Source organism: Chiloscyllium plagiosum, unplaced genomic scaffold, assembly GCF_037043375.1.
Source record: "Chiloscyllium plagiosum isolate Xiang-an unplaced genomic scaffold, Cpla_swu_hap1 HiC_scaffold_4, whole genome shotgun sequence".
Taxonomy (NCBI): Eukaryota; Metazoa; Chordata; class Chondrichthyes; order Orectolobiformes; family Hemiscylliidae; genus Chiloscyllium; species Chiloscyllium plagiosum.
Window position 1 is genome coordinate 84,628,077 of NW_028270142.1, and position 16,208 is coordinate 84,644,284.

Below are 16,208 nucleotides of genomic sequence, written 5' to 3' on the forward strand. Positions count from 1 at the left end.
TATTTTCTCCACAGAATGGCTTCACCACCCTCTCTCTTTTGTCCATGCAGGAGAAGCAAGCACACAATACCTGAGAAAGGGAAAAAAAGAGGGAGGACCTCAGTTCTGTAATTAATACCAGCTGTAGAGGACAGGGTGACAGAAATTACCAGGTTGTCATTGAGGGATTGTCTGGATCATGGCAAATCTCTGCTTCTGGGGCACAAGACCACAATAGTGTGAGATTGGTTGTCATGGTGATGAACCTTGGGGAATGGTGGTATTTTGGTGGGGGATACCAGAGTTGGGAAGAAGTTGGACTGAAGACGCCTATAGTCAGTGACTGGCTTTCTAACCAATTAAAGTGCACTTTCAATGAGTTACCTGAGCAGTCGAAGTTCTGCCAGCAGGGTAGGATTCTGTTGTGCCTTCTCAGGCGTGGGTTGAGATGCCTGCTCATGTTCTAGCCTCAATCTCTGTATCTCTTGCAGGATTTCTCTGACAAAAGATGAATAGTTTTATGAATTTACAACATTAGAGACAAATGAATGCAGGACAGAGTATAACCGAAGATAATAGTGCTGAAAGAATGTTTCAGTGCTTATCATCAAATCACATCACATCTTTTAAGCAACAAGACTTTTCACTAAAGTCTCAGTTTAGGTCAGTTCCTCCATATTTCCCTCTAAGCTCGAGTAATGCTCCTCAATTCTTAATTTGTACCTTCCTTTCCTACAGATCCCCGCAGTAACAGAAGGGAGGATAAAACAAAATAATGAGGAAGAAATCGAGACAGATTGGAGGTAAATTTGGTGGAATGAAAATCAAATGGCTAATCTAATAATTTCCCATCAAATTAAATTAAATTATCCTCACCTCCAGTTCTTGACAGCAAGATTTTTCAAATTTATTTTTTAGTTCTAGTTCCTCCTCAACTCCGTCAGTGTTCTGAATCAAATAACCCCTGCCTCAAAATGCTCTGCTCCCATGAATATGTCAACATGTTCATCCACATGCAACAGTATATTTCTATACAAGTAGGAACAAAGATTCAACTGGATTATTCTCTCTTTCCCCCCACGCCCTGATTGGGTTATTCTTAGCTGTCAGTCCAATGTCCAATATTTTATAATTATTAAACCAAAAGCAATGTTAAAAAGATCTTTTTAGCAATTGGCATATTCTTTTGCCATTGGGTTGCTTTTACTCCAGAACAGCTTTCAAAGATTGCAACTCTACTTTCCACCAATGAAATTAACTGATTAAGTTTTGGTCATTATTTCTGAGGATTCTGGATCAATGGTGCTGGAAGAGCACAGTAATTCAGGCATTCTGAGGAGTTCTCTTATCTTGACTCTGTCATTTCTAGAATCATTCATATCTTTTCTTTTTTTTTTAGATTACATTACAGTGTGGAAACAGGCCCTTCGGCCCAACAAGTCCACACCGACCCGCCGAAGCACAACCCACCCATACCCCTACACTTACCCCACACTACGGGCAATTTAGCATGGCCTATTCACCTGACCTGCACATCTTTGGACTGTGGGAGGAAACCGGTGCACCCGGAGGAAACCCACGCAGACACGGGGAGAACGTGCAAACTCCACACAGTCAGTCGCCTGAGGCGGGAATTGAACCCGGGTCTCAGGCGCTGTGAGACAGCAGTGCTAACCACTGTGCCACCGTGCCGCCCACAATTGGAAATGCAATTTAGTAATCACTGAATAATGAGCATATAAAGAAGAAATGAAGACTGCATTACCAACCTATTCTTGTTTTCAAGTTCAGCAATCAACTGTCGCTGCTGTTTATTCGCATCTATGGTCGAGGAGAGATCAGAGGGAACACGCTGTTGCTACAAAAAAAAATCAGAAAATATTCATTCTTGGTTTCATTAATATTTGCATCTCAAGAATTGCAAAAACTGTGTTTTGTTCACATTAGGCACAAAATTGGCATGGCTTTGCAGTTATATCTGAAAGAAGCTGTTTCTTTGCTTGAGCACCTTGAAAGTGGCCAGCAGAACAAACTGAAAGTTTTCTCCTTCTTTCAAAGCACATCCAAACTCCAGATCAGTAGTTAGACTTGGAGATGGGAATCAATCATGAAAATGGGTCTGTAACTCATAGGGATGCCAACTTTTTACCAACACCATTTTTATTTCAATGCATAGTACCTTGAAAGAAAAGCCAAAGTGTTGCAATAGATTCTGTTTGCAACAATAGGGTGAGGGGGATTTGATTTAATTTTCACTTTCCTAAGATAAAGTCAGTTGGCAAAGATGCTGCACTGGGAACAAGATTAGAGATGATTAAAATTATTTATGAACTGAATGAACTACTCCTATTCCGATGTTCCCATGACAGGAGCAATAGCTTGAATAACAGAACGTAGCCACCCAAGGAGACAGTCCCCAGCATTAGCTATGTAATTAAAAATGTACAAATCTAAATGTGTATAAATATCACTTCTGGAATTTGGGTTTCAAAATAGAGGCAGATACTGGTTAAGTTAATTCTGTGAAAGCTTTACTTTTTGAAAAAAACCCTCAGACAGTCCTTCCAGAACAACAACAGGAGAATTTCGCCACATGGAATGCTCCTCTTGTAATATGTGTGAAATCATGCATGCAAGTGTTCTTATATCTTTCTAGCAGACAGCAGTTCAGAATTTTTCACTGTTCTTTAGATATTGAGTAACAAAAAGAGGCTGAGTGGAATGGGTACAGCTAAAGTCAGCCCCTGCTTGATACCCCAACTGTACTAGGCCTCAGATGTTCTTCTTCAGAGCATTGTACTCCAGGGGAATGTGGTAGAGTGAAATGAGGATACTTAGAGCAATCTAATTACAATTCCCAAGAACCATCCAATGGAGATAACGATGTACTGGACTAGCAATGGAGATGTAAGCTATTGCTCTGGGGAGACATGTTCACTATCATAACTGAAAATTTTAAATTCAATTAAGTAAGTCTGAATGAAAAGCAAGTATCAGTAAGGGTGGCTAGGAAGTAACCAAACTAGACGTCTAATTGACTAATGTGCTTTAGGAAAGGAAATTTACCACCATTCCCAGGTCTGGTTTACATATGATAATACACAACAGATACTGGTTAAGTTAATTCTGTGAAAGCTTTACTTTTTGAAAAAAACCCTCAGACAGTCCTTCCAGAACAACAACAGGAGAATTTCGCCACATGGAATGCTCCTCTTGTAATATGTGTGAAATCATGCATGCAAGTGTTCTTATATCTTAGCTTCATCAGGTTGACACCTCAAATTTTAGATATGTGAAGTGGAAGTGTCCAAAGATATTGAAAGAAATATGAGTAGAAATTGCAAGTGCACTAACAATAAACTTTCAATCTTCACTGGAGTCAGAGATGGTGCTAGAGAAGTGGACTTCTAATATTGTACCCTTGTTAAAAAAAATGTTGCCAGGATAAACCCAGCAATTAGAGAGAGGTGAATTTTATTTTAATGGTGGGCAAATCTCTGAAATAATTATTTGCGATAATTGGCGTTCACAGACTTCCAAAAGAGGTTTGATAAAGTGCCACACAACTGACTTTTGAGAAAAGTTAGAGCTTATGGAATAAATGAAACAGTAGCAACACAAACACAAACTGGCTGAGGGATAGAAAGTAAAGCATAATGCTTAATGGATTTTTTCAGGCAGGACGAAGGTTTGTAGTTGAATTCTTCAGCGGTGGGTTTTGAGGCAGTTACTTTCCCTAAATAAATTTTTGGTGTGCAGAGGGAAAATACCCATTTGCAGATGACATAAAACATGTAAATGTTATAAACTGTGAAGTGAAGAGTATAAAATTACAAAAGGACATCGAAAAGTTGATGGAGTGGGTACACAGATGAAATTCCATGCAGAGGTATGAGATGATGCATCTTGTTAGAAAGAATATGAAGGTACACTAAAATAAACGTGCTATGTTAAATGGTGTAGAGTAACAAAGAGACCTGGTGTATTTGTATAAGTCACTAAGTAAGCAGTTAATAAAACATACAGTATGCCAGGCTTTATTAATAAAAGAAATGCAGATGCTGAACTTATAGAAGTTAGACCTCATTGGAGTATTGTGTACAATGCTGTGTGCCACACTTCAGGAAACTACAAGGATGCATTGGAGAGAATACAGAAGAGGTTTAGGAGAATAATATTAATTAATGGAGAAAATCTTCAGTTATGAAAACCGATTGAAGAAAATGGGAATGTTTTTCTTAGAAGGACGCTAAGTGGAAATTTCATGTAATTTCTCAAAATCATAACTCTTCACTTGTAAATAGATCAAGAAGGAGAGAACACACATGTAAACTGAACTGCAGAAGTAGTAAATATGAAGTGAGAAAAAAAACATTTTGACACAGCTAGTGGTTAGGCCTGGAAAACACATGTTGGAAGCTTAATGGAGGCAAATTCAATGAAGGCATTCAAGAGGTCACTGAATAATGAATTAAACAGAGATAATATTCAGAGTTAAATGGAAAACAGAGAAAAGCAGTGTGGATACAAGGGGCGAACAGCCTCCTTCTGCAGCATAACCATTTTGTGAAATTCTGGTGGAACAGAGTCAACTGGGAATTTGATAAAAGAAAATGGATAAGCTGCTAAAGAAAAATTATTTCTAGAGGTATAAGGTAAGGATAGGGGTGTGGGACTAAATCAGCTGCTCTTGCAGGGAAACAGTATAGACAAAATTATCTGAATTATCTCTTTCTATGCTCTGACCATTCTATGATGCACAATCTGGACACAATGCACAAAATGGACTTCACACTGTCCACTTATGCTAAGGAATTTGTTAGAATATATATAGTGACATATTAAAAAATGAAACTGATAGAAACCAGACTGCTGGTTCAGTACTCACTGAAGATGCTGCCTCAGCAGCAAGTCGTGCTGCATACCGAGCTATCAATCGATGCTCTTCATCTAGACGGCTTGGACTATCAAGGACACTATTAAGAAAGGATAAAACCTCGACAATAAAACTGAATCCTTTGCTTTACTGTTCACAACTTCACCAACAATTGAATATTGCAACCATGGTGATACTTATTTGATCTCGATTCACATAATATCCATTAAAAGCATTGAATTCCATTACTGATTCTTCTCATGTATTATAACCACACTGCATAAAGTAGGTTACAAGATTCATAACAAAATAATTCTGCACCAAATAATTTATCATTATTCACATTGTATACTTTGAACAGAACATTTACTACAAAGATCAAGATTTGTTGCACAGTGCTCAAATTTTACAGCTCAGTACACTTGCTGATAAATGTCCTCGAGACTGCAGTACAGCTTGCAGCATGATTACGTTTGTCATCTCTTGAATTTGATTCATATCCCTTTTACAAGAGTAATGATGATGAGGTCTCAGGAATTAAATAAGAATGGACACATTAGCTGGAAATTTATGAAACCTTACATTACTTTACTTCACATTAATATGGCTGAAAATTGTAATCTGGAAGATGTCTCGTTTTGTGTTCTTTGGAGCAGAGAAGGTAAAGACAGATTTAATAGCATTGAAAGGCAAAATAAAAAGAATAGTTGGTAACTAGAGGACACAGATTTAATTTAATACATAAATAAACCTGAAGCAAAATGAGGAAATTCACTGGGACTTGGGACTTCACTGCCTAAAGGCAGAAACAGATTCAAGAGTAACTTTCTGAAGGGAACTCAAAAATAATTGAAATAGAACCATTTGAAGGGTTAAGAGTAAAAAAAAAGAGTGGAACAAATTGGAAAGCACTTTGAAAGGTTCAACACAAGTAAAGTAGGCTAACAGCAGAGCGAGTTGGCCGGCACGACAGCAGGAGCAGGCATCCCAAAGCATCAGTGGGAGCAGGAACAGGCTTTCCATTGTGACGGTGGTAGCAGGAACAGGCTAGTAAGGCAGCAGAGCGAAGGAGGTCAAGTCCTTGTGAAGAGTGCAAGCCCCCACATGGCTAGGCACTTATGGACGGTGGTGTTGAACTTTAAACCATGTTTCTATGTATTTCTACTTTTTAGTAAGAAGAACTGTAACGTTTAATGTTTTGACTTGATTTCTTTCTCTTTCTGTTTTGTACCAAGATCCTTTACCTTTGTACCTAAGATGGGTACATAAGTGGTGACTTGTAAACTTTTCACAGTATTCATGAGTATATGTCAAATCTGATAATAAACCTAAACTTAAATGGTCTTCTGTTAGATTTATCTTGTGAATCCAATAAGTGGACCAGCATTATTCAAATATAGCACAATGCAGGGGCTTTCCTCACCCAGAATTGGGAGTTTTCAGGTCATGTTTTACTCTAATTACTAAAACCAAGTCCAAGTTCAAGTCCAGAAAAAAAAATTTTACTACACGAATTTATTTCATGGTTGGATTACAATCAATATGCAGAATTAAGAACTACTTTTATTTTTGCATATCAGTGCTTATCTCCCTTCTATGCTAGTTTGTATGTTCTGACACAACCATGAAATCTACCTTAAGTGGATTCAGCTTGGCAGGTGAAAGATTGTTCAGCTTCAGTTTGGTGAGGACAGTAGGTGCTGTTAATATGAGGGCAGCCATTTCTACTGGGGTCCCAGTTACTCCACAGCCTGCAGGGACATTGCCAAGGTTCACCAGGTGACTCCCCCCATATAGAATAAGTTCCATTGGTCACTTGTAGTGTTAGTGAGAAAAAGCTCTTAGCTGGCTACTTAAATGGCTCAATTGGCTTTTCGGTGAAATGATTGTCCTGCAGCTACTCCACTGTTGGTAAAATGTTGCAGCAGGAAAGCTATGGGTATACCATGTCTATACATCCCTCAGTTTCCTTTGCTATGTTACAGGCACCCTAATTCCAGCCCATCCCTGAAGGTTGGTAAATTCCAGCCCTGTAAATGCAAACCTTTTTTCTTCTTATACTCATATTTTCACATTCTTAATATATTGCTGAAAAAAGACACATTTTATCAAAATGTTTCTCAATTTACTCATTAGGACACTTCACAAGACATACTAATTCAAGGAAAAAGAAATATTTATAATCCATAAGAGGTGGAATTGATTGGAAAGTGGACCCAATGGGTTGCAATGAATATAAAGTAGATATGGGGGAAAAATAAGAGAGGAGAGGATTGATTACAATGTTTGTATTGGAGCCAGTATAGGGGTTTTAACATTAATCAACAAGACTATCTTATTATAATAAAACAAAGAACTGCAGTTGCTGGAAATCTGAAAACAAAAGAGAAATTGCTGAAGAAGCTCAGGAGGTCTGGCAACATCTGTGAAGAGAACACAGTGATATGTTGAATCCAGTAACCTTTCTTCAGAACATCTTATTTATAGATTCCAAGTTAACTTATTTAATACTATATATAAATACAATCTTTGGTTTTGTGTTAGCTTATCTTTCTAAAAAGAAAACAAAAAAGGTTGATACATATCAAAGTTAATGTTACTATGTCACTGAATCATCAAATAAAGGAGTTAGTGAATGAAAAATGAGCCCCTGAAAATCAAAAGGAAGTCCTTGTGCATGTCTGACAAATAGCCTTTAAAACAAAATATTTTGATGTCAGAGATATTGCTTCCAGAGCCTGGTTACAATGCAGGAGGATATACAATACACACAAATTGTTAAGTGAGCTAATCATCAAATAACATATAAAACAGCTGCACCACTGGCTTCTTTCACTATTCAATTCGTTATGCTCACATAATCCATCTACTAATAATCTCTATCAATCAAGACTTAATCCAATAATCATACAGTTGACCCCAGCCTCTCACATTTAGCATGTTGTAAACCATACACAATTTTTAGCAATTAACACATTTAGTTAATTTGCACCTGATTAGTTCAAATGTTCTACATAAAACAGTAAAAAAAATCACAACTGAAGAGATTAAAAACATACCAATGGTTATTTTGCAAGCAATCAACAAACTTGGAAAATTCTGTAAAACTCAGAAAACTCTGCAATTTCTGGAAAACCAGAATTCAGCAAACATCATTCATTTTCAGACTGCTAAATCTCGATACTTAAAAAGACAAGGGTAATTTGATTTGACTAACATGTTGGACAAAACATGTTGGACATATTGGACTAAAATTGGACCTTCTACTGGAAACAGATGTTTGACATCCTGCAAATGTTAATGAAGTTCCATGTTTTAGAATTCTTTTGTCAAATTGGCTGTCTTGAGTGTAAAAGTCATTGAGCTGGTGAATGGCGCCAGATCTTCACCTGGAGCTATTTATTCTTACACAAATGTTTTCCACTGTTCTCTCTATAACTGATTCTAGTCTTCATTTTCAAATACAGTACATTTCCAATTACCTTCAGAAATACTGTAAGCTCTTTCTCAATCATTGGGATATAATGAAGTGGAATGACAAACTGAGAAAACCTATAGTCAGAAATTAAGAAGGTTGTGACATTTAACAGTTAAACTTTCTGATAACAATAGATATTCTTGTAGCAATACAAAAACAGAACACTCTATATATCTTGATTTCATATTTTCTCTGACAAACATTTGAATCTGGAGGCCAAAACCTTCTTATAAAGCAATGTGGGCACAAGGATATATGGATATATAATAAATGAACCATGTTTTACTTATTCTTACATCAATGGAACTGACAGATTATTAAGTGATTTCCTCCAAACGTAATTATTTCCATATTGGGTAAAAGAAACCTCAACTAACCGTGAGGAATTATTCAGGAGGAGGTTGATATATAGACCAATCAGAATATGTTCATCACCCAGTCTATCAGCAATATCAAGGCTGTATTGCAACCTAGAATAATGGAAATGTAGAGGAACAAAACAAAGAAAAGAATAAAAAGGAAAAACATTATAAATTGTAAATGAGAAATTAAAAAGGAAGCAAAACCAATGACGCATCTGTATACGTATTGTCTCTTCTGTCTCAAGGCATTCAATTCATAATTCAGCATACTTTACTACTAGGATGTTAGCCAATTAATTGATTGGACTATTGGACAGGACCAAAGAGATCGAGGCCAGGATTTCACAGCATGGTGGCGCCCCCACCCACCATCTTGATAATTGGGGCCAATCATGCCTCAGTCAGTCATGGAAGCCCCAGTTGCATTTTATGTTCAGCGGGCATTTTAACTGACAGGATAGGGGCTTCCATCCTTTTAAGAGATAAGAACTAGCCCCCAAAATCAGACAGATTATCAGAAGGTAGCCAGTCCATAATTAGGGAATGTGGCAATCCTGCCCTAGGCCCTTAAGTGGCCAATTAAGAATATCATGGGGCCTTTGCTCACTGTTGCTGGAAAAAATGCCTGATTAGGCAAACCATGGCCAATGAAGAACCTTCTAGTGACAAGGGTTGACCCTGATGAAAGGCATCTCACTCTCATGAGTCATCACACCCTAGTAGATAGATCTCAATCCCAATTCCTCCTCTCTAAGGTGGCTGATCCTTGCATTGTTGCCACTGATGTTAAATGCCACAGGTGAAAGGCAGAAGTTGGCATACCCTTCCCCTGACATACTACCCTATGGTAGAATCCGAGGCGCAATAAAATCCCAGCCTCAATGAAATGTCTAATCTATGAAACTATGAGTACATGCATGACTTCTAATACTACATTTAAAATAGCAGAAATGATTCTACAAATGTCAGGCAATATGTGCTATTGCTTGCAATTCTTAAATACTTGGGGGAAAAATTGTCTGCCTAATGCAAACAATGCTGTTCAAGCAACAGTTCCTCAAGCCAGGAGAGGACTTCGACCAATATCAGCGCAGTATTTGTCACTGCTATCACTGGGGAAACCCAAACAGGTATTGGCCCATGACACTGACTGCTTCTGTGGAATGCACATCTTTGCAGTACTGCTAGTGGCCTGAGTTAACTGTAAGTATTGATGCATTTTGTTAGCATGTTATGTAACAAAATGACTTTTTTGTGTGTGTTAGTAGCTCATGCCAGTTACTGCACATTCTCAATACTCACCCTTTGCCCTTTAGCAAAGCTGGAGCAGCCCTAGCCAGTTGTTTGTTCTGCTCTACTTCATTGATCTCATCAGGAAAGCTATTTAATGAGATAAGAAAACTAAACAAGAATAAATAATGATACTGTGGGAAAGGTTAAGCGTAATAGCATTTGCAGTGTAACCACATTCCAAAAACATAAACTGAAAGACCTTATAGGCCAACAAAATTTTGCTGAAATATCAAAGCTTTGGGAGAATAATCAAATTAAGACTGATAAAAATGGTAAACTGGCTTAGCTGATCCTAAATGGAGATGACTGATTATAGTTTGGATCAGTTATGAAGTGAAATTTTCTCACTTGTCCATTACACCTGCTTTCCTTCATCCCAATCCTCCCCTTCTGTATTTTTGCTTTTAGATGTCCAAGATTAAAAGCTGAATTAACCAAGGCAGTTGTACTTTAGAGTGAGGGCAACACCTTCCTTTGCTGAAAAGGTACTCAATCTAACAACTGTAGCCATTATTTCAGATTCACGAACTGCGTGCACTTTTCATTCCAGTAGACAAGTGGGCTGCAGGAGGAACAGGGCTTGTATTAGTTGAATTGCAGAGATAAAGACATTGATGGTCAGTGTACAGGAGGAACACTGATAGTGTGCCCATCAAGATGATTGGTTTGTTGGCAGGTCAATGTCAAGGAACAATCCAGCTCCAATTTGGCACAAGGTTTTGAGCAGAGGTTAGGAGTCCATCCTTTCCAGTATGGAACTAGTAGTCAATTCCATGACAGCACCTATAGACAAAGCCACGAAGAACTGTCAGATTGCTAATATCCCAACTTCCACTCTAGCACAGGCAGAAACCATTCAGAGATTCATACTAATGTTGTGACAACCAAGCCCATTTTGGTGTAATGCAGGCTCATATGGTTGCATTTACTAGTGAACAAAGAGCCTCCAAGGTTCTTATAGCAGTTCAGCAATTGGTACTCTGGCAGATTACAAAGATTTCTGAGTTGCTCCTTCAGTGGAAATGGTTCTGTGTAAGCTGCTGTCCTCTCTCAGGATAACATCAACTGTATTCCCACTCTGCCGCTCTGCTGATGCCCATGCTGGATAAGGTCACTGTAACTCCCTGGTGCATTAAACCATGGCAAATAATGAAATTTTGGAAATGTCACCCTGCTTCCTTGGAAGGATCTGGTTGCACAGAGACTGACGAATATCATTATCTTTACACCACTAGCAGTGCTGCCCTACCCCTGCTTGTGGCTGCAGGTATAGTTGGCACAGTTCAGTCACCACATTCTTGGTAAAACATGTCACCTCAGTCAATGTTGGAGGTGTCTAAGTTGGAGGTCTGAAAATTCTTAGTCGGCAGGGTGTTCTGTTGACAGCCCTCCATCACTTCCTCCCTCTACATATAGAAACTTCTCTTTGCTACCTATGCTTCATCTAGGAAAATAGAAACTAAGTAGACGACTTAGCCCTTGAGCCTAGTCATCCTTCAACAAGATCATGGCTGATCATGACCAGATCCCTTAATATCTTCAGTTAACAAAATCTTCAAATTCCAATTCAAATTTGTGAAAGACAATTCCATTCCTCTACCACCCCGATTATGAAAAGGTATCTCACAATTACACACTTGAAAGATTTGGATTTAATTTCTAGGTTATGCTCCCTAGTCCTTAATGCCAAACTAATAGAAACAGTTCCCACCAATCTAACCAACCTAGGATCACAATCTAGAAGAAGGGCCTGTGCCCGAAACGTCGAATCTCCTGTTCCCTGGATGCTGCCTGACCTGCTGTGCTGTTCCAGCAATAAAGTTTCAACTTTGATCTCCAGCATCTGCAGACCTCACTTTCTCCCCTAGGATCACAATCTAGCCTAGTTAATCTCTTCTCATACTTGGGCAACACAGTGGCACAGTGGTTAACACTTCTACCTCAGCACCAGCGATCTAGATTTGATTTCAGCCTCCTGTCTGTGTGGAGTTTGGATGTTCTCTCTGTGTCTGGGTGGGTTTCCTCCAGATGGTCCAATTTCTTCCACAGTCCAAAGATGTGCATGTTAGATGAATTGGCAAAGCTAAAAAATTAGGAGACAGTGAGGACTGCAGATGCTGGAGATCAGAGTTGAAAGCATGTTGCTGGAAAAGCGCAGCAGGTCAGGAAGCATCCGAGGAGCAGGCGAATCAACGTTTCGGGCCCGAGCCCTTCATCAGGCTCTGGCCCAAAACACTGCTTTTCCTGCTTCTCGGGTAATGCCTGACCTGCTATGCTTTTCCAGAAACACACTCTCAACTATGCTAAAAGATTGCTCCATAGTGTCCAGGGAACCTGTCCAGGCAGGTTATGTGGGTAGCCGTGGTAAAAACCCCATGCGGATTTATGGGATGGAGTGGATTGGATGGGATGCTCTTCAGAGGGTTGGTGCAGACTTGATAGGATGAATCACCTCTTTCTGTACTATAGGGAGTCTGTACTTTAACCCTTAGAATCCAGACATCAATCTAGATAATAAAAACTGCACTCTGTCAAAGGCCAAAGTAACCCTCCTAAATTGTGGTGCTTAAAATTATAACTGCTCATGATGTGGTTTAACTGAGGCTGAAATATGGCATGTGCCATATTCCTCTAGGTACAGAAGCCAGCTTTCTATTTGCCTTTTAGCTTAGTTCTTGTACCCATTCATCTCTAAGTCGTAGCCCAAAAGAAGCTCTAGTGTTCACTTTCATTAAAGTCTGACATCCTGACATGCTAATGTCAGGCATTCTCATCAAATGACTGGTACTAACAATTTACCAAAACTCTTAGCACAGTTATAAGAACATCAGATTAAACCATCTCTTGCCCAGCAATTAGATATTCGAACGGAATGAAAAGAAAGAGGAAGTATACTCAATCTAGATTCTGTCCCAAAACATGGTTTCTATCAAATGATTGATCTGGTCCAAATGCTAACAAGGGAATTTTGATTTTTTTTCAGACATTTGAAGTTGTCATTTCTATTCTATCTTCTTTAATGATTATGAAATCATCAATTACCACTGCATGTGTATCAACTTTAAATATGCAGCATTTGCTTCTATACACCATGCAATAACAGGTTTTATTTAAGATCAAAACTACACATTTATGTATATTTAAAAATTATAGGCAAAGTTTGAGATCAGAAGGTCATAAGTGCTCAGGAAACATTCTTCACCATTTGTGTAGTCACATTAGGGATTCAAATCTTGCTGCAGCACATGATCTAATTCTACATATTCTACATAATTCTGCAGCTCCTACAGTGAAACTATTACTTTCTTATTAGTTTATAAATGTGGAAAGAATGTTAACCAAACTAGAGTAAGCTCCCTGTTATCTGGAAAATGGGGTGATACCTGTTACCTGAATCTGTCAGTTGCATGAGAAAAAAGCTTATAAAATCCCAAGACCGTACACTTCAAAAAAAATCTTAAATCTAAATGTCAAAAGGTCAGTGCAATTCCCTCAGTAGGTTCTGCAAATGCTTGACAATATTTCAGTCATCAACACAACTAGCATTTGAGCAGTAGCTGATGTAAAGGGCTGAGGGAGTGGGGATTTAAGCCCAGTAGCCTTGAACAATTTCTTTATTTGTGCCTGCTTACAAGCTTTCCTTCACTCATGCACAAATTGTGAATGATTGTTCACTAAAGCAGTTTTGCTGCTCAATATGTTTAAGAACATTTTCAAATCCTTTGACAGTATCAGAAGCTGGAACGCCAAGTTCAAATAAACATTTTTGAAGAAACTTTACAAAAATAGTAAGTTTTCTTTGAAACATTTGCAAGTTGCATGAAAATTTCAGATGCTTGGTTACCAGATAATAGGGAAGTTACTGAAATAAGCAAGCAACAGGGTCTGTGAGCTTAAACAGCTACTATAAATTAATATTAAAAGTCTCCTTTTTGAGGTAACAACACTTCGCAAAAATGGCATAAACTGACTCTTAATCTCTTAAGTGACAAAATTGCAACTCATTAATTCACACATCTGCCACTTAACTTAGTAACAAAGTTGAGACGAGTATTTGGTTTGATCACTTTTATCCTGCACAAAAGAGGCAGCATTCATTCTTTTAGGCAATAAAAGAAGTCTGCAATGACTTAGAAAAGTTACTTCTTCTAACAATTCTACAAACTTTTGTACAGACTAACTATGCAAAAGGATCAGGCGTTTACAGTATGAAATTAATGTAGTTCTGTGCAAAACCCTGAAATTTCCCATTTTACTGCTAATTAAATATTATGATGTGTTGAAGTAATAATTTCAGCATTTGATAATCTGTTAAAATAAAAATATCCCATACAACCTGATGGTATGCCTTCCACTGCTGATACATTTGCACATCATTACGTTATGTAGTCTTTATGCTCAATTTAGGTGGATCTGTAAATGAGGGTACCATACCATCTGTGGTGGTCCAATCACCAGCCAGCCAATTCCCACTCCCACCATGATTTAACAGGCAGAAGGACAGGCCATCACCCAATGTATAGCCTAGTAGTTTTAACACTGTTAGCAGCTGATTAGTGAAAAGATTATTCTGCACTACATGGAGGCACCCCATACACTCTCCCATTATTGGTTTTGCCATTTCCACCCACGACTCTCACTTGAGTGTGTCAACCTGGCCCCAGTGGAATCCAAAATTGCCTGATTTTGGATCTCTGGTTCCTGTTTCTCCTTGGTCTCCTGCAATATCAGCAGTGGCCATCAATCTTATTGTGGAACATAGTTGGTGACTTCTGATAGCCAGGAGCAAAAGAAAGTAGGATTTCCTCCAGCAGATTAATATCATCTCATATTAATTAAATGGTCCTTTCCCAAATAATTAAAGTACAGCAGATGGCCAAACAGAGACAGGTTTTCCCTCAAAATATACACTAGATTGCAGGAATTCTCCAGTGAGCAAGTGGCCTGGAGTTTGCAAGTCTTTCAATGTTCCCTATGGGAAACATCTAGAATGCATCTCCTATCATTCCATGTGTGGACTGACTGCTGTTCACTATGACATTACCTTTAAATGGGATGTATGTATTCTAATCACTCCAATGAAGAAAAAACATGGATCAAATTATCCTTCATTCCTTATTTTTAAGAATAGTCAATTATACTTTCATATTATTTTGAAATATTTCATCTGTAAATAAGACTTTAGGATTTTCAAAGTTTTCAATAAAATGTCTACCAAATTACACACCAGATGATTTGACCCTTTGAACTGTATGGAATTTTTCAACTTTGTTTCTTAAGCAACCTTAATAAAGTATTTATTTTCTATATTTATATTTTCTATATAAAATTATTTCAAACATGTTATTATCTCAAGTCAATAAAAAGGATACTTGCATATTAATTGTTAAACTCATCACAGACCCAGAACTACCGCAATCTATATGGGCTATAAAGCAGGTGGCTTCGTATCAGAGACTATTTAATAAAATCAAAGTTTGGTCTCGATCACTGACCGTGCATCTTTCATAAGCTCATTTACATACAGCTGAATGACAGTATGCTCATCATTCATCTCATCTAGTAACCTGAGTAAATTAAATCAAGAATAAAGTATAAGTGACTTAGAAAGCAGAAAACACTTTATTTCTGATGGTACAAGGGATGTGGATTTTTGTTCAGAAAAATCCATGTATTAAAGCAATTGCTAGTATTTCCGTTATTGTTGTAATATATTGAGGGTTTCAAAAGTTACAGTGAAATGGTTAGTAACATTAAGATCTCAGAAAAGCTCAAAGAGATTGGCATTAAACTTCTGCAAAAAATATATTGTCAGACATTTGGATATTATTTTCATTTATTAGCACCAAGACATTACTATTAAGTACTGAATTTACAAAGTTAAAGTTAGCACTTTGTTCATATGCATCAAACACTAATTATTCTCTGGTCTTCTGAGACTTTGACCAATGTGGGACAATGCACCTAACTCAAGATCTGCAGCAATTCATCTGAACCTAGGAAATATGCTGAATTCACATCCATACATCATTAGGACAGAACTAAGACTTGAAGCTTTCATTACAGCAAACAGAATGCAAAAATGTCATCTAAATTATCTATTTGCATTCCTAAAAGTGAAGATGAAAATCGCATCTAAATCATATCAGATGTTACTTTGTAACTAGATACAAATCTTAAAAATAGAATATCATATGAAGTATCAGCAAAGTAGTTCCAA

At 37.8% G+C, this 16,208-nt stretch overlaps 1 protein-coding gene across 18 annotated transcripts in view; it reads right to left on the reverse strand.

Annotated features, from left to right (window-relative positions):
- The window catches only part of dtna (dystrobrevin, alpha), a 198,598-nt gene that overhangs the window by 47,483 nt on the left and 134,907 nt on the right, over window positions 1-16,208 (reverse strand). For 7 of the 18 annotated variants that reach the window (XM_087986432.1, XM_087986430.1, XM_087986429.1 and 4 more), the window contains exons 11-16: window positions 15,484-15,555; window positions 9,998-10,075; window positions 8,711-8,803; window positions 4,868-4,955; window positions 1,749-1,837; window positions 364-477 (exon numbers count right to left, since the gene is read on the reverse strand). In XM_087986432.1, coding sequence (XP_087842558.1) covers window positions 364-477; window positions 1,749-1,837; window positions 4,868-4,955; window positions 8,711-8,803; window positions 9,998-10,075; window positions 15,484-15,555 — 534 coding nt within the window. Of the gene's footprint in view, window positions 1-363; window positions 478-1,748; window positions 1,838-4,867; window positions 4,956-8,710; window positions 8,804-9,997; window positions 10,097-15,483; window positions 15,556-16,208 lie in introns of all 18 variants that reach the window. The other 11 variants (XM_087986441.1, XM_087986438.1, XM_087986443.1 and 8 more) reach the window with 6 other exon arrangements.